This window comes from Hippocampus guttulatus, chromosome 20 (assembly GCF_054856545.1).
Source record: "Hippocampus guttulatus isolate MCC_2025c chromosome 20, RoL_Hgut_1.0, whole genome shotgun sequence".
Classification (NCBI taxonomy): Eukaryota; Metazoa; Chordata; class Actinopteri; order Syngnathiformes; family Syngnathidae; genus Hippocampus; species Hippocampus guttulatus.
The window spans coordinates 8,714,519-8,736,399 of NC_141280.1; the positions used below are offsets into that span (position 1 = coordinate 8,714,519).

General features: G+C 45.4%; 2 protein-coding genes across 13 annotated transcripts in view; one reads left to right on the forward strand and one right to left on the reverse strand.

Annotated features, from left to right (window-relative positions):
* LOC147187903 (mediator of RNA polymerase II transcription subunit 23) lies at window positions 1-11,944 on the forward strand. 7 transcript variants are annotated; one of them, XM_086099935.1, is made up of 31 exons: window positions 1-175; window positions 632-663; window positions 940-1,027; window positions 1,101-1,225; window positions 1,380-1,500; window positions 1,833-1,931; window positions 2,035-2,136; window positions 2,210-2,279; window positions 2,400-2,512; window positions 2,579-2,674; window positions 3,729-3,746; window positions 3,916-4,122; window positions 4,205-4,348; window positions 4,426-4,568; window positions 4,702-4,947; window positions 5,032-5,174; window positions 5,320-5,494; window positions 5,806-5,969; window positions 6,046-6,170; window positions 6,262-6,467; window positions 7,311-7,491; window positions 7,579-7,749; window positions 8,493-8,709; window positions 8,786-8,895; window positions 9,056-9,182; window positions 9,272-9,437; window positions 9,688-9,760; window positions 9,848-10,062; window positions 10,147-10,267; window positions 10,399-10,530; window positions 11,509-11,944. In XM_086099935.1, exons 1-31 carry the CDS (start codon window positions 125-127, stop codon window positions 11,749-11,751), a joined length of 4,224 nt encoding a protein of 1,407 aa, XP_085956061.1. In that variant the 5' UTR covers window positions 1-124; the 3' UTR covers window positions 11,752-11,944. The 7 variants fall into 7 exon arrangements, with proteins under 7 accessions (XP_085956061.1, XP_085956062.1, XP_085956063.1 ...); XM_086099936.1 differs by having other exon boundaries at window positions 1,380-1,491; XM_086099937.1 differs by lacking the exon at window positions 3,729-3,746 and having other exon boundaries at window positions 1,380-1,491.
* Window positions 10,758-21,881, reverse strand: part of LOC147187904 (A-kinase anchor protein 7-like) — a 25,421-nt gene continuing 14,297 nt past the window's right edge. The window contains exons 9-11 of one of the 6 annotated variants that reach the window (XR_015097598.1): window positions 14,630-15,249; window positions 13,692-13,807; window positions 10,758-11,775 (exon numbers count right to left, since the gene is read on the reverse strand). Coding sequence is in view for 1 of the 6 variants with exons in the window: in XM_086099939.1 (XP_085956065.1) it covers window positions 15,035-15,249 (215 nt within the window). In the remaining 5 variants the exon portion in view is untranslated. Of the gene's footprint in view, window positions 15,250-21,881 lie in introns of all 6 variants that reach the window. The other 5 variants (XR_015097596.1, XR_015097597.1, XR_015097595.1 and 2 more) reach the window with 5 other exon arrangements.

Here is a 21,881-nt window from a genome sequence, read left to right on the forward strand (position 1 = left end):
ACTGTTGCGCTCGCTTGGCTCTTCGGCGTTTTTTTGTTAGCATACGAGCTATCCTTATGAGAAGCGACACCTTGCCCATCAATGTGACTTTTTGCAACAAAAGGAGACGCTTTCTGCTGCACACATGGCGCTAACTATGGAAACGCAGCTCCAGAGCATCTTTGAGGATGTTGTGGTGATAATTCCTCGTTTTGGCATCTTTACGTGTGTTTGTGCTTAGGGACCAGTGATGCTCTCACACACACACAGGCACACATTCATTCTCATGTTGTTCGACCTGTTTTAACTCTGTTACAATTTCTCACGTAACTGTTCAATTTCAACAGCATCACCTTTCTTGAAAGCCAATATGCATATAGTTTACATTAGCATAGCACCACCACTAACAGTTACACCCTTTTATTTTGAATTCCCTTTCTGTGATTTAGCAGTGTTTTATTGTTGTTGTTACAGCACTGCGTCATACGAGCAGGTGACTCCGATTTGTTGTTAGCCACCAAACATGAGTAAACAAGTTACATTGTATAATGCCTCAAAAGCTGAACATTATTACACGCTTTGTGTAATATTTATGGGTTCTGTCTGCTGTCCGTGTTTGACTTTAATGCCATTTTTGGGTCCCTTTTCTCAGAAAACGGAGATGGTGGAGGAAGCCTTTGCTGGGTAATGACGCGCTTTCACGCACACATCGCAAGGATGGGCGACTACAATGATAGAAGGGGACACAATTTTTCATCAGTACTACTGAGTTGCCACATAGGACCATGCATTTCCGAACCAGTTGTATGACAAAAATGCCATTTTAAATGCCATTTTAAAGCAAAATACAGAGTGTAGTCGCCAGTTGCACATCCCAAACGTATAGTATGAGTACACTGAGTATCCACTTTTGAGTATCCTCAAAATAAAAAAAACGTTCGTGACACGCTGTGTTTACAGGATGTGCATGGACAGTCCAGAGGATGAGAGGACAAAGTTGGTCAGTTGTCTTGGAGCCTTCCGGCAATACTGGGGAACTCTGCCTCAGGTTTGCACGCACACACACACATCCAGAACACATATGACTTGACAGAATCAATCACCTTCTTGTCTTCCTGCAGGCGTCTCATGAGCAGTGTGTGCAGTGGATTGTGCGATTCACACACAGCCAGCACAGTCCCAAAAGAATCTCCTTCCTCTACGACTGTCTGGCCATGGCTGTCGAGACTAATCTCTTGCCACCTAGGTGTATGCACGCGCACACACACAGACAGACAAATTTGTGTGGTAAAAATAACAGCCAAAACAAAAAAAAAAAATTCGGGCTTTCTGAAAAGTAATGCTCACCTTTGTAATGACACTTTCAGGTGTTCATTCAACTCTTTGCATTTGTGTGTCAGGATGGTTTGCGCTGCTCTGATCAGTTCGGACAATTTGGAGTGGGAAAGGACTCAACTGTGGGCCCTGACCTTTGGACTCATCCGGAAGATCATCGGAGGGGTGGACTACAAGGTTTCGAATGTGCATGCTTGTTTTTATCTTTGGGTGGAATAAAAAAAAAAGATTTAAATGTGTTTTTTTTTTAAATAGTGTATAAACATTGCAGTATGAAACATGATAAATAGTGTCACTCTATTTACTATTATTGTTATGATACCATTTCCAAGTCTTTCCAAGAGTTTTAAATAAAATAAATAAATACAACTATCCTTCCTTGCTTTTATATTTGGCGGCCTTTCTGCCTTTTACGGAGGTTTTCGTTCCAGCCCACAATGGGGCATTAGGTGCGATTGCTCAGCATCCCTTCTCTTTTCTTCTTCTTCTAGTTATGATTGTTCTCGTTCGCATTTCAGGGCGTTCGAGACCTTCTGAAGGCCGTGCTGGATAAAATCCAGACCATTCCCATCACTGTCAGCTCGGCCATTGTGCGGCAGCTGCTGACAGCCAGAGAGGTGTGTCCCCCCCACCTATCGTTTTCTTTCAAGTAAGAATGCATTTCCTCGGTTAAAAAATAAAAAATAATAATGAATGGAAATTATGTATGTTGTATTCCAGGTGGTGGAGTACATCTTGGACAGGAACGCCTGCCTCCTGCCTGCCTACTTTGCCATCACAGAGATCCGAAAACTATATCCAGAGGGGCAACTGTCGCACTGGGTAACTGAAGAACCTTTTGGGTTGTGTTCATTTCTGCCAAGTGTCTTTCTAAATGCGCGTCTTGGGCGTGTAGCTCCTCGGCAGCTTGATATCAGACTTTGTGGACAGTTTTCGACCCACTGCCAGAATCAACTCCATCTGCGGTAAGAAAATGATCACTTTAAATCGATAGAAAGAGGGAGATAACAAGGACCAGGCGCATTAGAAAATGGCTTTGTATGATTAGACTGCGCCACTGTCCCTAATGTTGTGGCCCACTACAGGTCGCTGTAGCCTGTTGCCGGTGGTGAACAACAGTGGCGCCATTTGCAACTCCTGGAAGCTGGACCCCACCACGCTCCGCTTCCCACTCAAAGGCATGCTGCCCTTCGATAAGGTACAACCACACACACACACACACAGCCGCAGGACTGTACGAATGGACGTTGATATGCATCCACAGGACCTGTTTGAGCCGCAGACAGGTCTGCTGCGCTATGTGCTGGAGCAGCCCTACTCAAGAGAAATGGTGTGCAACATGTTGGGACTCAGCAAGCAGGTAGAGTTGTCGACAGTTACCCTCGTCGTCCTCTCAGTGTCCCCACTTCGGCTTAATGAACCCCGAATGCAGTAGGATCCTTTTTTTTCATCAACGTAGCCTTTTATTGTGATGGGTTTGTTTTTCTTTTTTGGTCTTCTTTCCTTGCTTTTTCTGTTTGCCGCCCCAGTGTTTCTTACAGATGAAAAATGTACTCTCATGTACTACCGCGAAGATGCACAAATAAACAATTATCCTTGAATGTTGTTATAGGATATTATTGCCAGAATGTAAAGAAAAAAAAAGTCATACTACTAAACAAGAGTGGTAACATTTTAAGAATGGATTTGGAATTCCAAATTAACATAAAAAAATTCTCACTCTAATATTCTGACTTTAGTCTTGTAAAATTACCCTTTTCTTTCCCTCTAAAATGATTATTTTGTTGTTGTGACTTTCAGCTGCTCTTTAATCTTGTATTACGTCCCCCCCAACCTTGAATTTATGAGGTTACTGTCATAAGATATATTTTAATACAGATTTTTTTGTCAAATAAGAACACCCCCCCCATGTATTGTGTACTTTCATAAAATTCCAACTTTTATTTATTACTATAATGTGGGTAAAAACCGACAGTCAGGATGCCACCGTTGCAATTGCTATAATGCTAATTTTAGGTGGTCGCACCCAAAAAAAAAAAAAAAAGATCCAAAAAGTGAGCCTTCATCTGGGGAAACACTGATCTTCACTTGTCTTTGTCTTTTCTTTCCTTCGGCAAGCCTTTTCTCCCCTCTGCATACGTACTTGCCTAACAAGCCTGTTTTGCCCCCCCCTATTGCACTAGTGGTTGCTTGACCTGTCAAAACAGAAGATGACCAAATGTCTAAATATGAACCGTTAGCCCCCCCACTCCCCTTTTCCTTCTCCCACCCGCATGCTTTTTTTTTCTTTCTAATTGGGGTCCAGCGACCTCCTCGCTCGTGAGTCACCACTCTTCTCTTTCTCTGTGTGTCTTCCTCTTTTCTTTTGTTTCCTCCCTCTTTCTGTTTTTCTCTCCTGCGCTCGTCTCGGTAAGACTCTGAACATTGCTCAGGTATGTCCTCCTTGCTCCTCCTTCCTCCTAATCGCTGGTGAATGCAGCCCGTCGGGCTTTTATCTTTTCTTTTTGTTTTTTCTCTTTGCGCACACTGGGCTCACGCGGCCTACGTTCTCCTCTCGGTCTCGGTCCTTTTTGATGGCTCTCTCTGTCTCCCGCTCGGCAGCAAAAGCAACGCTGTCCCGTGTTGGAGGAGCAGCTGGTGGACCTGGTGGTGTACGCCATGGAGCGCTCGGAGACCGAGGAGCACTTTGACGCCGACGTGGGCGGCACCAGCCAGCTGCTGTGGCAGCACCTCTCGTCGCAGCTCATCTTCTTCGTCCTGTTCCAGTTCGCCAGTTTCCCGCACATGGTGCTCTCGCTGCACCAGAAGGTGAGCGAGCACTCAAGCTCCTTTTTGCCACCGCTTTCGTGCATCGGGGGGAGGTATCCAAAGCGTTTGCCGTGTCCTCCAGCTCGCAGGGAGGGGTCTGATCAAAGGGAGGGACCACCTGATGTGGGTCCTGCTGCAGTTCATATCGGGCAGCATCCAGAAGAACGCCTTGGGTGACTTCCTTCCTGTCATGAAGCTCTTTGACCTGCTGTATCCCGAAAAAGAGGTGTGTTGCTTTTTTGCGACGGACATGATCCATTGATTGCCTTATCGTCGTGGAATGTTCTCCTGTGCGTTTCGCAGTGCATTCCTGTTCCAGACATTAACAAGCCACAGTCCACCCACGCCTTCGCCATGACCTGCATCTGGATCCACCTCAACCGCAAGGCTCAAGGCGACTCCAACCTGCAAATTCCGATCCCGCACTCTCTCAAACTGCACCACGAGTAAGCGAAATGGGAATTTTTGGCCTGGCTGGAATCGGTGCAGTGGAAGTCAAACACCACCGAGGTCTCACTGCGACGCAATGTAAATTCCAAGCTTGCCCTCACCAATTTCTGCCACTTTGCGTCCGTCAAGGTTCCTGCAGCAGTCATTGCGCAACAAATCTCTGGGCATGTCCGACTACAAGATCGCCTTGCTGTGCAACGCCTACAGCACCAACTCGGACTGCTTCGGCGTGCCAATGGGCGTCCTGGTCGAGACCATTTACGGCACGCAGTCCATGAGGATCAACCTGCCGGGCACCAACTGCATGGCGCTGGGCTCCTTCACGCCGCTGCCCATGAACCTGCTGGACTCGGTCACAGTGCACGCCAAGATGAGGTGCGTTGCGCCTTTTCAAAAGCAAAAAACAAAAAAAAACTTTCATCATGCTCAGGTGGTTCCCTCTCGCCGGTCCACGTGCAGTCTCATCCACAGCATCGCCACGCGTGTCATCAAGCTGGCGCACGCCAAATCCAGCCTTGCCTTGGCGCCCGCCTTGGTGGAGACGTACAGCAGACTCTTGGTCTACATGGAGATTGAGTCGTTGGGCATCAAAGGCTTCATCAGTGAGTTTCACAGACCGGTCCGCCCCCCCCAAAACATTATTATTACAAATTTGCAATCATGCGTATTTGCATATCCGTCCTGTCAATCATTTTCATCATTTGTCCAGCGGTCTTTGCGTTGAACTCGTACTTTGTGTGCGTTCAGGCCAGCTGCTGCCCAACGTGTTCAAGTCTCACGCGTGGGGAATCCTCCACACTCTGCTGGAGATGTTCAGCTACCGCATGCACCACATCCAGCCACACTACCGCGTCCAGTTGCTCAGCCACCTGCACAGTCTGGCCGCCGTGCCGCAGACCAACCAGAACCAGCTGCATCTCTGGTAACCTAAGAAGTACATGGAGAGACCGTGGAACTTCGTAAAAAAAAAAAATCAATGGAACGGACAGTCAATGTGTTTTACCGGATGACCCCCTCCCCACTACGAGTTGGTTAAATCGAGGTTCCACTTCCTGAATGTCATTAAATTTGTGTTATGTCGTAATGTGATTTTTTTATTTTATATTTTTTAAATGGGCGAAGAAATTGGCAGATTTTTCCGATTAGCTAAGCTCGGCTAGGGGCGGGGGGTTAATCGGTGGTGCGCCCCTGCTGTCTATATCCCACCTGGTGTTGTTCCTCCTTCCCCCGTAGTGTGGAGAGCACGGCCTTGCGCTTAATCACGGCGCTGGGCAGCTCGGAGGTGCAGCCGCAGTTCACCCGCTTCCTCAACGACCCCAAGACGGTTCTGTCGGTGGAATCGGAGGAGTTGAATCGAGCGCTCATCCTCACCCTGGCCAGAGCCACGCACGTCACCGGTATTCCTCCCAGTCCCAAACCCGAACGCCGCGTCCCTCCCCGGCATTTTAAGCAGGCCCGTGTCCGCGTATGCAGATTTTTTCACAGGCTCGGACTCCATCCACGGCACGTGGTGTAAAGACATCCTCCAGACCATCATGAACTTCACCCCTCACAACTGGGCCGCGCACACCCTGTCCTGCTTCCCGGCGCCACTGCAGGTGCGGGCTCGACTCCGGGCTGGATCGCACGCTGCTGGGCTTTCCCAGCAACGGCTTTGACACCCCCGGCTTTGTCCATCTCTGCTGCTAGGCCTTCTTCAAACAGAACAACGTCCCTCAGGAGCCGCGCTTCAACCTGAAGAAGAACGTGGAGGAGGAATACCGCAAATGGAAGTCCATGACCAACGAGGAGGACATCATCACGCACTTCTCCATGCAGGGCTCGCCGCCGTTCTTCCTTTGCCTGTTGTGGAAAATGTTGCTGGAGACCGACCACATCAACCAGATTGGCTACAAGTCAGTACAACGCCGCGTCCGGTGCATAGGGAAAGTCTACACACCCTTGTTCAAATGCCAGGTTTTTCCATCCATCCATTTTCCGATCCGCTTTATCCTCACAAGGGTCGCGGGTGTGCTGGAGCCTATCCCAGCCGCCTTCGGGCAGTAGGCCGGGAGCACCCTGAACCAGTTGCCAGCCAATCGCAGGGCAAATAGAGACCAACAACCATCCGCGCTCACACTCACACCTAGGGACAATTTGGAGTGCCCAATCAGCCTGCCATGCATGTTTTTGGAATGTGGGAGGAAACCGGAGTACCCGGAGAAAACCCACACAGGCCCGGGGAGAACATGCAAACTCCACACAAGGAGGCCGAAACTGGGAGGTCAACGCGCTAACCACTGGACCACCGGGCCGCCCCTGCCGGGTTTTTGTGATATCACAAACAAAAATAGAGATCAAGATCAATCATTTTGAAAGTTTTTCCACCATTAATGTGACCTACCATAATTTCGTGTGAATGCCGAATTTTTTTTACACACACACACAAATAAAAAATTTTAAAAATCCGTGGAGAGTATTGTACGTGGGTCCAGTGGGAAAAAAAAGTACATTTAGTTTGGGGGGCGGAGCCTTTGGCTGGCATGTTTCCACCTTTGAGTTTTTGGGGCGCATCTACATAAGCCATTAAAAAAAAAAAAAAAGAGTTGAAGACATTTAAAAGCAAAGAAGTAAAATTATGACATTTCCATCCGTGTCCACTGCGGTGGTCAAAAAGGATTTGAGTTTGCGTATGGTCAGGAAACAAATTGCATGAGAAACCATCAGTATGATTTCTGATCCAAATGACATTTCCACAGCGTGCTGGAGCGAATCGGGGCTCGCGCCCTGGTGGCCCACATGCGCACGTTCGCCGACTTCCTAGTCTACGAGTTCTCCACGTCGCCCGGTGGCCCGCAGCTCAACAAGTGCATCGAGATCCTCAACGACATGGTGTGGAAATACAACATCGTCACATTGGATCGAGTCATCCTGTGTCTGGTGAGCGCCCGCCGTTAGAAACCCCGCCCCCGTTGTCTCGGCGCCCGCCTCTCACGCTCCGACCCTTTCCCGGCGCGGTCCCGCCAGGCGATGCGTAGCCACGAGCGCAACGAGGCCCAGGTGTGCTACTTCATCATCCAACTGCTGCTGCTCAAGTCGGACGACTTCCGCAACAGGGTCAACGACTTTGTCAAGGAGAACGCGCCCGAGCACTGGCTGCAGAGCGACTGGCACAACAAGCACATGAGCTACCACAAGGTAGGGCACACGCGGCACGTCACGCTTGTTGCATTTGGAAAATCTTGCCCGACTTTGAAACCCTACCAAAGCTCTAACTTGAGTTTCAAACACAAACCTGACTTTAAAACCTCTCAATTTGCAACCCTATTCTTACTTGGAAACCCCTTTCCCTGGTATAAAAACCTTCCTTTGAAACCATCACACTCGTTTGAAACCCTAACCTGAGTTTGAAGCCCTAATTTGAAACTCAAACCCAAATTTTACTCTCAATTTGGAACCCTACCGCTAATTTGAAACCGGACTTGGCAACCCCATCCTTTGTATAAAACTTACTTTGAAACCGTAACCCGAGTTTGAAGCCCTAATTTGAAACACTACGTACATGGTTACTATACATGTTGTTTTTTTCCCCAAACAACCATCTATAGTAAGGCTTTTTTGACTGACCATGTACAGTTAGTCTTTTTTTTTTTTCTCTAAAAGACCAGGCATTTTTGAAACCCTAACCCACATTTTCCTCGTAATTTGGAACCCTCTCCCTAAATTGAAACCCTACTTACAAACCCTTATCTTTACTCTAAATCCTTACGTTGAAACCCGAACACTAGTTCGAAGCCCTCATTTCAAACACCAAACCTAAATTTAGATACCCTAACTCTCATTCAAAACCTTACTTTGAAGCCCTTTTCTTTCTGTTCTCACGAGCGTGTGATCTGTGGGACGTGAAACGTTTTGCCGCGTTTATTGTGCTGCCGCATCAGAAATACCCGGAGAAGCTTTACTTCGAGGGCGTGGCCGAGCAGCTCAACCCGCCCATGCAGGTGCAGCACCAGTACATGCCCATCTACTTTGGCAACGTGTGCCTGCGCTTCCTGCCCGTCTTCGACATCGTCATCCACCGCTTCCTGGAGCTCATCCCCGTCTCCAAGTCGCTGGAGACCCTGCTGGACCACCTGGGCGGCCTCTACAAGTTCCACGGTCGCTAACATGAACACGTCGATGTTTTTTTTTTTTTTGCCGTTCTCATACGCCCGTTGTTTATTTGTATGTGCAGATCGGCCGGTGACTTACCTGTACAACACCTTGCACTACTACGAGCGCCACCTGAGGGACAGAACCAGCCTGAAGAGGAAGCTGGTCCACGCCATCATGTTGTCACTCAAGGTAGGCCGAGGAGGCACCGACAGTCATTCCGGAAACACGACAAGAACTTTTAATTCATTCCCAGATTTCCACCAAGCTCCGTTGCGATTGCTAAGGGCACAGTTTAGAACTTTTCAACCATGTTCTGGCAGAAGTAACTCACCATTCGTTGATGTTCCAGGACAACCGGACTCCTGGCTGGTGCCTGAGTGAGACCTACCTGAAGTTCGGCATGAACCAAAGAGACGACACCATTTGGACGCCCGACGACACCTACTACTGCAAGCTGATTGGACGCCTGGTGGACAATATCCTTCGATGCGCCTCAGTGCCTCCTGAAACGTCTTTTTTAAAGATCTGAGCACCTTGTGTTGCGCGTCCTTAACACGGAGTCCACCCATGGCGGGAAAGTCGCCCGGTCCGTTCCCCAATTGCGACTGGAGGTTCAACGAGTTCCCCAACCCGGCGGCTCACGCCCTGCACGTCACCTGCGTGGAGCTGATGGCTCTTGCCGTGCCCGGCAAGGATGTGGGCAATGCTCTCCTCAATGTCGTCCTCAAGAGGTCAGAGCGCTAGTTTCACTCTCACTCGTTTATTTTTTTTACAGTGGCTCTCAAACTTTTTATACGATGTACCAGCTTTAAAAAAAAAAAAACACCTGAATGACCAACATTGAAAGACTGTCCTCGGCCAAAGTGTTGATGCATCAAAATAAGTGAAGCCATTTGAGCAAGATGCACCCTTTGTAGGTTGAATTCAATGATTTCTTGGCACACCACTAGAGGGAGCCTCAGTGCATTGTTGTGTTTTCAGTCAACCTCTGGTCCCCCGCGAGAACATCACAGCCTGGATGAACGCCATCGGCCTCGTCATCACCGCATTGCCGGTAAGTTCCAGCGCATTCCGCTCACTCCACGACCCACTCCGTCAAACGTCAAGTCGAGCGGAGTTCTGGCCATCCCTCCCCCATTAGGAACCGTATTGGATTGTGCTGCACGATCGCATCGTGACGGTGATGGGCTCGCCGGCGCTGACGTCGGAGACGGCGTGGCCTCGGGACCCCTTTGCGCTGCTCGACTTCACCGCGTGCCACCAGAGCTACAGCGAGATCAGCTGCAGCTACGTGCTGGCGCTGGCGCATGCTGTCTGGCACCACTCGTCCATTGGACAACTTTCGCTCATTCCCAAGTGAGCCAACTGGGACGCCTCTTGGCACCGTACTGGGCCCCCCACGAATTCCTCATTTGTTCTTTTGTGTGTGCGTGTGTGTAGGTTCCTCTCAGAGACGTTGAAGCCGGTGGTTCAGACAGAGTTCCAACTGCTGTATGTTTATCACCTGGTTGGACCTTTCTTGCAACGCTTCCAACAGGAGAGGACAAGATGCATGTTGGAGGTTTGACTTTTGGATGAAGACACGTTTGGATGAAATTGCACCCCCCCCCCCCCCCCCCCAAAGAAACCCCTCAAAAAAACCTCACAAAGGTTGGTCCAGTTATCCTATTGCCATGTTTGTATGTGTTACAGATCGGCGTGGCCTTCTACGAGATGCTGCAGGTGGTGGACCAACATTGCCAGCATCTCAACTACATGGACCCGATCTGCGACTTCCTCTATCACATCAAGTACATGTACACGGGTGACAGTGTCAAGGAGCAGGCAAGTGCGCATGCATTCATGAAACCCTTTCAAAAACGACCATGTATAGGAAGGCGTTTTTAGCCCGAAAAAAAACGACCATGTATACCAAGGCGTTTTTGTTGAAAAAAAACAACCAGGTATATGAACAGTTTTTAGCTGAAGAAACGACCATGGATAGTGTCAGGTTCATTTGTTGACATTAGTAAAATAAAACACCACTCAATGAAGAAAGCAAAGACACCAAGTTCATTTTGCTAGCAAGAGAACCAGAGAAGACTGCAGGACAATCTCACCCAACCTTCTCCGCAGTGCCTTCGCTCCTCTCGATTTTTTTTTTATTGAGTACAGAAGATCTCCATCGTACTTGTTCTGCGAAAGCTCATGCGCCGTATGCCATGCAAGACATTTTTGCTTCGTCGTTTAATTTTCCCTCTTATTAACCCACACCAGCTGTCAGTATGCGTCAGTCGTGGATCTGAAAAGGCTCTCCTGGGCCTCAATGTGTGCGTCCAATGTCGCCTCTACCCAAACCTCTTCACTGCAAACAGCCTTTAATATGTTCAACAAACGTATCACATCTCACTGAAAACAGCTCCAACAGAAAAATAAGCAAACGTATGCTCGATATATGTCTAAAATGACATTCTGATTCATGTTGCGTTTGTGGAATATGCGTTAAGCAGCTTCATCCATCTCAGGGGATCAGCCATTTTGTCACTTGCCGTCAACTCAAAATGACATCACAGTTGCTCAGGTAACGACCAATCACATCTCATCTTGTGAATGGTCATTACCTGAGCAGCTGTGATGTCATTTTCCGTCGAAGACGAGTGGCAAAATGTCTGTCTTGACCTCTCCTCAAAGTGATCTGTTTCTGTGCACTTACAAAAATGAGCAAAGGCCGTTGAAACTTTTGAACAAATACATGAAACATAGCAAATAAAGCTTGGCAGAGAGGCAATAACTTGCTTCTCACTGATCCGTGTTGATGCGCAGGTGGAGAAAATCATCGTCACCCTTCGGCCGGCCATGAAGCTCCGTCTTCGCTTCATCACTCACAGCAGCAAGACCGACACGTCGTCTTCGGCCTCGTCCTCATCCTCGTCGGCGGCAGCCGTCTCCGTCGTGCCCGCAGCCATCACCTCCACGCCTCAGCCTTTATCCTCCTCCACCTCCTCGATGGTGTCCACCGGCGCCGTGGCCTCGCCCTCCTCGCAGCACGCACCCCCCCCCATGTAGCCCCTTCACTCATCAATGTGCGGACTTGACGGGGGGGAAAAAAAATGGAAAACAGACACACAGTAAAAGACAAATACAGACTCTTCCAATCCATCAAACAAATCAAGTAAGTGCTGTTTATTTTTTTAGCATCACGATAGATCGTATTTTGTATTTGCTTTTTATATCGATACAATAAAATGGATTCCTGCTGTGTCACGATGTTTGTTTTCAACAGTACTTTGATACCCTAACCCGTGTTTGAAACTGTACTTTGAAAGCCTTGCCCTATTTTAAAAGCAACCAAAAGCAGTGTTTGTTGAACTAGCCTTATAAAGGCCAGTTTACCTGTAGAGTGCACCTCGAATGCCAATTGAGTTAAAAATGCCTTTCTATACATGGTCGTTATTTTCGGCTTAAAACACCTGACTACACATGATCGTTTTTTTTCGGCTTTAAACGCCTGACTATACATGGTCGTTTTTTTGAGTTAAAACGCCTTTCTATACATGGTCGTTTTTTTGAGTGAAAAACGCCTTATTATACCATCAGGGGTGTCAAACTCATTTTTGTCGTGGGCCAATTTGTAGTTACGGTTTACCTTGGAGGGCCGTTATGAATTTTGGGAAACCATATAAACGTTTAATCACCTCCACATATTACATATACAGCACACAACAAATTGATGGATAATTAGTTTTAAAATCAGAAGTCAAGAATAATGACCGTTGTTGTGAATTACATATGACAATTTGAAATTTTGGTTCAGACTTTAGGAAGCATCATAGAACTTGACAAGCTTGATTTGCTTTCATGGGGCCACATAAAATGATGTGGTTCGGCCAGATCTGGCCCCCGGGTCTTGACTTTGACACCTGTGCTATACATGGTCGTTTTTTTGGGGCTAAAAACGCCTTACTATCCAGCATATGTCAAGGGTGTAAAAGGGATGGCGGAGGAAAAGGCTTTCCGCCCTTCCTAATATTAAGACTTTAAAAACAATAGCTATCTTTAGTTTTCTTGGACTTTTTTTAAACAAGCGACACTCACTTCCAAATGATGAAACGTACATTGCATCAAATCCTAGTTTTAAGTATTCAAACTTTTCCATTTTTGCCCGGCATACCAAGGTTCTAAACAGCACCGCCTCTTTTTGACACATTGCGTGCGCGCCGAATTCAGCAGTCAGACAAGGATATTGGTTGGAAATTCATATCCTGTTTTATTCTTCACGTGTGACACAACAAAGCACACGCACACGCACATACCGCCTTGTTGTAATCTAACAAGACAAGGTACCTGGGGACGCACTGATCAAATAATTGTATCACACCTACACACGCTCATCAGAGGATTGAAAGAATATGGGCCAAGAGGACAAGGAGTGTTATTAAAGGGGATTTGACGGCGCTTTAAGGATCCGGTGACGACGACGAAACGACGTTCTGTGAAAAGGTGTTCATTTTAATCGCGGCAGCATCAGAGCACAATGAGACAAAGGCGGAATTGTGTCAAGTTGAGCACGAGTGAAGCTTTGATGCTAGCGGGGTAGCACAAGCATGGAATCTTAAAAATAAAAAATTGGACTGAAGGCCACTTTTAACAGTAAACCAGCATGTGATCGTCAAAACCCACCTAAAAAAATTTGGGGGTCCGTCCCATTAAAATCGGCCGACATTTTGATTTTTTTAAGCACACATTAGCAAAAATAACGACATTCAAACATACTCTCCCTTAAAAAAATTGCCAATTTTTCTCTATTTCGTAGTTATTTTCCTCACTACCTATTTTTACATAGTACGGTAAATCAGCCAATTATTTTATTCTCGGTTAAAAAAAAAAGAATCCATATTGGTCGGGCCCCCCAAAAATCGTCAAGTTGCTGTCATTTTTTGAAGAAAAAAAAAAAGCAAATAAAATGGTCATCAGCACATCCAATGTTTAAACTACAGTGGACTTACGAGTAATTCGGATTTGTCCACTTCTTTCTTCTGAAGTGCGCTCACAATGACAACTTGCAAAACTTGAAAGCTGCAGCACTCGGAAGTCAAATTACCACGACGAGCAATGTCGTAATCTTCATGAGGTTTTGTTGGGTTCTCAAAAAAAAACAAGAAAGAAAAGAAACGATCCTGTTAGGGGAAAAAAAAATTACAAAAAAATATTTCTGGAAGAAATCTAAGTGGAAGCTCTGTGTGAATTTTGCGAAGGAGAAAACAAAACGATGTTAAAATATGTTATAGAACAGAACAAAGTGAAATACTGTGTGAAAAAAGTTGTAATGCTACATATTCTCAAATTACAAATGTTAGTGTTCTTTAAGAAAAAATCGAAATTTTTCCTAAGAACCACCCGCCCCCTGCCCCCCACAAAAAAATCACATTACTTATTTTCCCTCTTCAAATTACAATTTTTTCCCACAGTATTTCACCTTCTCAGAATTTTCATCTCACCTATCCAAATTTGGACATATGGTTAGCATCGTTCTTTCATCACTTCATTTCATCTCCCCCACATGTCCAGTTTAGCGTTTACCATTGTTTAACGTCCATCCTTGGTCTCCGGGCCACTAGAGGGCGATGGTTTTTCAGTTAACAAATCTTATGATCTGAAACCATAATTAGAAATAAGCTTGGAGATCATATCGTGACCCTCGGCTAGGTTGCCATTCATGGTTGATTTTTAAGGTTACGCTTTTACACCCCCCTAAAATTCAAATGTGTTTAAAATAGTGGTTCACTGTTTCATTAGCTAAAAATAAAATAAAATAAAAATGAACAAGCATTAAAACAAGGCAAACTGTAGTAGTGTTGCAGAACTTTCACGTCTATGCTAGCATGATTAGTGTTTTCTGACATTTTTGTTTTATAGTGTGGATCGATTTGTGTGATTGGCTCACTGCTGCCTCCTCAGGACACCAGTGGAACACGTCTAATGCTGTAGCTCGCCGGCAGACATCCAAATTAGAACGGAACAAATCCAAAAGACGTTGTGCTTTTAAATCTGATCAAGTGGTCAGTTTCGATGAGTCGGCGCTCAACAATGCTGATCCAACTCAAAAGTAGCACATTAGCAATTAGGGAACCTTGCGTTGTGGAGCGCACAGACAACAGCGAGCAACCTGAGTCAAGCTTGGCGAAGTGAGCGGGCCAGCTAGCTAGCACGATTGGCTAGCTAATCTTCGAGATTCGCCAATTTCCCGTCAGGCTCGTCGGTAAATTTAGCCGCTTTACGGCAAAGCAGACGTTTTGGCGATTAGCGTCCTCCCTCAGAGCGCTTCCGGTTAGCTACGGGTCCGATCACGTCACTTCCTGGTGTCTGTGGCGGCATTCACATCCGTGGTCTTCGTCTCTGCGGTTGCGTCTGCGTTTCCGGGCGGCTGCCCTGCGTTGGGCGCGCCCCCGTTCTGAAAGGTTTCCTTTTTGTATTGCTGCACGGCGCGACTGACGGCATCTTCCACCAATCGCTTGCTGATCCGCAGAAGCTCTGCCTCGTCGGGTTCAGACCGGCGACGACTACCTGAAAAAGAAGAAGAAAGAATTCAGGCAGCAGCATTCAGTCATTCCGAAAACAACAAGAGAATCATTCAAGATGAGAGTCCGAATTAGGATTTTTGCACATGCTGGAAAGCAAAGTAAGAAATAATCTTAATTTTTAAAAAAAAAAACCCAAAAACAAACAAAAAAAGATTTTCTTCCAAGAACATTTTCTTCTTTTTTTCCACTGTTATAAAACAGTTTTCATCGTACAATATAACGTTTTTTTTCTTGTAAAGTTTTGCTTTTCAACTTTAAAAAAAATACCTTTTTTGTCCTTGGGGGGGGGGGGGGGGGGCAACAAAAACTGAAAACTCAGACTCTTTCTTCATTGGTCTTTATTCTCAGAAATTTGATGACACTTCTCTCCAGACTTTATACACACTACTCTCGCAACTTAATTTTCTCAATATTCCGAACTAATTCTGGAAACAGTTTTGGGGGTTTTTTTGTGTTTTTTTTTTTTTAACTACAGTGTTGCCCCGCTTATCCATGGATTTCTTTTAGGAACCCATCCCTCCTCAGTTCTTTATCGTTTTTTAGGCTCTTTCTGAAATGACACCACAAGACGGCGCCAACGCCCTGTCACACAAAACACAAAAGTATTACTTTCGCGATGTCTTCAACATTTTTGGGGAGACTCAATTACTCACGAATATTTTTTTATTTGTTTTTCTTTTTATTTTACAACTTTACAAAAAAACAAACAAAAAAAAGGCATCCAATCTGTTCCGCAGTAAAAAGCTTCTGCCTCCGGTAAAAACAAGCGTATTGATTTTTATCACAAAAATATTTTATTGATCGTCGCAGGCAGGGATGCTACTTTTGTGCTGGGGCTGAGGTGAGACAATAAAATTGCATCGCACTCTACTTTTATTCTTTTTTTTTTTAAATTGGCACTGTGCGGACCAACAAAAGCAGAGCTGACAGGCTCTTTCATCACTTGTCACCGGGCAGCACCACAGCAAGCCCTTTTGGCTCAACTCACCGACATGACAAGGCAATTGACAGCCAATCGATTCAATCGAGCAAAATGAAGGAAAACGAGCTCATGGGGTCATCATCATCATGTCGCTCAACCCTCTTGATTCATCAATGATTGGGATTTTGATTGGTTGTGATTATATTTTATCTGGCGATCGTATTTTGCAACGCGTACTTGAGCGTTTGCGATGGAGTGGACGCGGAGTCAAATCTGCAACACAAGCACAAACATTAGTCACGGAAGGTGCTCATGGTGGTGAGACGGCGACGCAAAAACGGTCTAGTGCCTTTCCTTGTTGTGAGCGAGCGCACAAAAGGAGGCGCTGCAGTCAGAGGTCGATAAAAGACAGTCAGGAAAGAAAATGTCAGCTCTGTTTCATGCTCATGTGAAGCGGTTGTTCCTAATTCAGAATACAACTTCAAACATTTCCTGGATAAACATTTTATGACGGCGGCGGTCAAGGAAAGCAAACCCTGACTGGGTACTAACCTTGATATGATTCTGTAATTTATTTATTTTTGTTACAAAAGCGACACAAAGTGACTCTGTGTTCCTTGGCGGTTCTCGACATTGAGGGAAAATTATTATGATCGATGATCGTGTTAGTTCTTAAAGACTCTTTTAATCTTGATTTGTCCGCGAAACCTGCAGTGGAACTGGAAACATTGCCTTTTCGCCTCAAGGCCGTTGAGTCATTTGTCAGGTTTATATGTTTGTGTTTGCCGCACCACAAACATCCAGTGAAAAGCATTGGAAGAGTAGATTTTAATCAAGCATGAACACCGTTTCACCATGTCAATTTGATAGGAAAACCCAGCAAAGGGAACCAAAAGTCACAACTAGCAAGGACCTGGAGGGCATTTGGCAGCTAGCTTAAGTGTAGTCTCATTGTTTCTGTGACAAAGCGTCAAGCTTGTTTACATACCATTGAATTATTTAAGACTCTTAAGAGCAGACAGTCTACACAATGGTCAGGAAATGACGAGCGAGTGTCTGCTTTGGGTTTAATTCTGGGCATTGATTTAGTCTGTGTGAGGAAAAACCTTTAACGGCGCAATTACTTCGCATACCAGTATGACACACACACACACTTCAGTGGTGCTCAAACATCCGCCAGTTTGGTTTGGTGCTTCAGGTTTTCCTGACGAATTCCAGCCGGGCTTTTCAAATGTTCCACGTGGGAGTGAGCTTTTTATAAAGTAGTCTTCAAAACTGACGGGAGCTACTACGCTCAACCTCTCATTAATTACACGCAGGCACAGTAGAGGAGCTGTAATAATCCCTCAAAGGAAATTGACTTTGTTTGCATTCGCAGCCCAATAATGTGTCGGAGTGACTAATTTCCTCCAAGACAAAAAAAAAAAAAAAAAGGCTAGCTTATTTGGGATCTAAGCGTGCAATTAGCATGTGCTAACCCTACATCTCTACCTTAAGACATGTAGGGATGAAGGTTGTTTAAAAGTGAAAGGTGTCGAAGCGTCCTTGGAGGAGGTGGGGGCAAAAAAAAAAAAAAGACATTGGACAGAAGTCCTGGAGCAATTTCCTGAGGAAATGCCTTTGACAGCAGATACCCACGACAGCGTTCACACTCGCCCTAAAGATGCTCATGCAGTGGTCATCCCAGTGTTGCTAGGATTCGCAGCATATTTTGACCACATCTCAAGCGAGCTAACACAACCCGACACTAAACTCATTCACTCCCAAAGACGTTTTTAAACGTCTTTTCAGACTTGGTCCAGAATTGGCTGGTACTGAATGAGTTAAAAACTACCATGCCGCAGGCTAACAAGAAAAGAGAAATAATAATAAAAAATAAAAAAATGATGCAATGCTCCACCAGCATTGGACAAGAAATATACACAAGATATTTTTTTTTTAAACAGTGAAAAGAGTGGATCAAGCTTCCTGTATATTGATTCGGTTATGTTTCGGAGCCGCCAACAAGGCCTGCCAAAGAAATTGAGGGGGAAAAAAAAAAGAACAACAAGTTAACGGGAAGAGAGCAAACATTTTCGATTAGAGCTCCCTTAAGTGTGAGCTGATTTTATTCAGGTTATGTTGTGTGGGCGCAAAGTCAGAAGCAACAAAAGGCTGCAACGGAAATTGGGTTGAATACCTACAGGGAACCCATTTAAAAAATTAAAAATAAAATAAAAGTCATTTGGTGCAAGAGCATTTTAAGAAAAAGAGAAAAAAAAAGTCATTTAAATCATGATATTAACCCTTTCAGGGACAGCGGTTACTACAGTGGACGGCTTATCATGTTATTGGGTTACAGGTTATCATTATTGGTGCATGAAGGGGTTAAATAGAGAAAAGCTGCGGACTGTTGGAACGTGAAAGAAGTGATGCCCCCGCTCCCCCTTTTGGCCCAATGAGTTGGCTGCCAAGACGGGCGCGTGAACGGGCAGGATGAATAAATTTATTGTTGTACATGTGAATGGTTGGTTTTCTTTTCAGACTCCACACATTCAATCCCAGGTACTTGAGATTTTTTTTTATTTGCAAGAGTAAGCAAAGGGTCTGAAAATGGCTGGCACCGAATGAGACTGGGATGATAAAGACCTTAAAAAAATGGACCCCAACAAATCAGCTTCATAGACGGCCTGCCAAAGAAACAAAAACTGGAAAACAACCATTTTATAGTCGGGATGGGCGACTGTCGCTACCAGGAATCGCAATTGGGCCGATAGGAATCTTATTTTAGGTACCGAGTACTTCTGAAGGCTGTTGATACCAGCCACCGATACTTAAGGCAAAAAAATAAATAAATCTGACATTAGGTAAGTAAGTCATGGTTTTGACTCGGTTACGTTGTGCATCAAAGTATGAAGCAATAAAGTCCATGAAACTAAATGTACATGCATCAAACAAACTGGTAGAAAGTGAATGGCCCGACAAGGCGGCTGCCTAGATGGGCTGCGAAAAGAAATTGATAAACAAGGTCATTTAAAGCTTCGGTCGACCGACTAAAAGAAAGATGTAGGTGGGATCGAGTGTATTCAGATTTTTGGATGAATGACGGAGAAGTGATTTATTCGAGTTTGCCTGATCGTGAATGGCCACTTGTAGGCTCGGGAAAACCTGCCAGACAAGGCATGAAATCGTGAGACGATTGGTAGACACTCAGATGAGTAACGCCGTGCTCGCAGCCTCATGTTTATTCAAGGCCGGCACATTAAACGGGTGCAGCTGTGCAATGAACTGACCAAATCTGCGCCATTTCCAAGAGGATATATCCCCCTCCACCCCCTCCCGGAAAAATAAAACAAAAAAGGGATTCGAGCCCAAACGTCGGTTTCGATCCAGCGTTAAACAAAACAAACCAGAGCCTCGGTTCATCTCCCCTAAGTGACTCAATGAGGAAAAATGGCGAAGCGGCAGCGGAGCGCCGGGGCCTGTCGGCCAAGCGCCATCTCTACAATTAGGCTTGGTGGACCAAGTTTTAGCCTCCGCATGCAGGCTTCCCCTACTCGATCTGCAACGCTTAAACCGCCGTTTGTTTTGCACGTGAGAAAGATCGTGCTGTGAGGAGTAGGAAGACGAGACGCTGACTCCATTCATTCTTTTTACAACCCGTCCCTGCCAACTTTTCTTCTCTTCGTCCCCTCCGCACCCCCTCTGCATTAACTCTTTCCTCTCCTTCTTTTCCAAAGCCAAGAAATGTAAAAAGCGCTCCAATATTAATCGTCTTCGTTCACACAGTCGCGACGGACGGGTCACAGGAGCTGATGAAGCCCACCTGAGGGTTAATTTAATAAAAGCCAACTTGGGGATAATAGCAAGAGTGAGAGAGAGAAACTCAAGTCAATGGTTTTCTTGCAAGAATCTGTTCTATGCACCCTCACGAGCGTAACAGAATAGCGAAGAGTATTCTGACCAATGTTGCATTTGTGGAATAAGAATTAAGAAGATAATTGGACCCGTTTTCATCCATTTCAGGGGAGCTGACATTTTAGGGTGCACTGCCCCCTGCTGTTGACTGAAATGGACATCAAGGTGCCCTCGGGTCTCTTGACATCCATTTCGGTCCGATTTTTTTTTAAAAACTTGATTTCCCCATCAGATTTTCTAAAAATGAGGTGCAAAAATGATGGCCGCGCGTCACATCAACACTGCTGGCTAGCTTTGCGGCGTGCAATCGATGCCGCTTTCCCCATTATCGACGTATTGCCGAGCGATAGGTTCCACGGCGAGAGTCAGAAGCAAAACCCTCAAGTTTCGCGCCTGCAAACTGTACAACTTCCAAGCTCTTACACTGCGTGTCCGTTTTCTTACCGTTTGTCAACGAGGCCGCCAAAATGTCTGGCACGGACTTCATGGGGCTGAACAAGATGCGTGACATTGTTTGAAGAAATACATAAACGAGAGAGAGAGAGACGCACACAGCGAGAGAGAATGAACAATCACAAATGTGCCACGGAGCAACAAATTGCACGTGAAAAACGACACGTGTTGCCAATCGGAGCGTTTGAACCAAATCAAAGCAAAGGTTTTGACCGCCTCCAACCTTCTGAAGCTATTGAGTCTGAGGAAAATCAAATTGGTCTCCAGCTCTCTGTCTATCTCCCCATTTCTTTAGTAAAAGCGGCGATGATGGGAGATTTGGGTCCGCCGGCGAGATCGCAACCTCCCGAAGTGAACGTTAAAGTCAAATGTAAATAAATCGGCGGGGATCGTTTATGTCACTGTGGCGCGGTGCCGGCGGGGCAGCCCCAACGTATTGAGCCAATTCATCCGTGGCTCACAATACAACGGCCCTCGTGTATTTTTAGAGAGCACTCTCTTTTTTTTTCTTTTCCCTGCTGGCGAGTGCATTTTGCTGCGTGACACGTTATGAACACGGACACAATGAATAACACGGATCCGCATGACGCTAATCAAAAGACAGCGACATGAAAAGGTGCTTTTATAATAGCCGGGAAAAATGCAAGTAGCAGCTGGTAATACAAAATATTCTTTTTTTTTTTTAGATTATTAGAACCTCCGACTAAATTCTCGTTGGCTGCATGCTGAATAGTTGTTGGTTTTTTCTTTTTAATATTCGACTGAATCATTTTGGTTGAAGGTTTTGCAGTGTTTGCGATCAAGTCCCTTTTTATTAGTCATTGAATGTTCACTTTCTGTCCTATGAGCTTCGAAATTAATGTGACTTCAACTTTATTTGGCGACCCGCGTTCACGTTTTGTACTGTTCCCAACCAATTTCTCATGGCTGCAGCTTGAAAGGCATTTCCGAACTATTTCGCGCAGCTTTCGAGCCAAAGCAATTATTCCCATGAAATTTTTGAACTTTTTTTTTTTTGGGATATTGTACGTTTCCCTTTAAAATCTCCTTGACTACATATAGATTTTTTTGGGGGGGGGGGGGTGACTACAAATCAAATGGAGCTGAATTTCTCCTTTGCATTTTTACTACGAAAAGTTTTGGAATATTCATTGTACTATTACTACCGTCTTCTCGGGACTATTTATTGCGCGTTGATTTATTTTTTGAAGACTAAAATCTAAAAAAAATCACGAAAATCGAAAAAAAAATAAAAATAAAGAAAAAATCAAAACGCCTTTTCCAACAAATTTTAACCCAAAAATATATTTTAAAAAATTTGACATTTTGAATTATTTTCAGAT

Excerpts from the sequence above, each read along its gene's own strand:
- LOC147187903 (XM_086099931.1), top strand. The coding sequence starts at position 503 with ATGAGTAAACAAGTTACATTGTATAATGCCTCAAAAGCTGAACATTAT. Across the intron at positions 8,896-9,055 it reads CCATCATGTTGTCACTCAAG|GACAACCGGACTCCTGGCTG; the intron begins GTAGGCCGAGGA and ends TTGATGTTCCAG. Across the intron at positions 9,761-9,847 it reads TCGTCATCACCGCATTGCCG|GAACCGTATTGGATTGTGCT; the intron begins GTAAGTTCCAGC and ends CTCCCCCATTAG.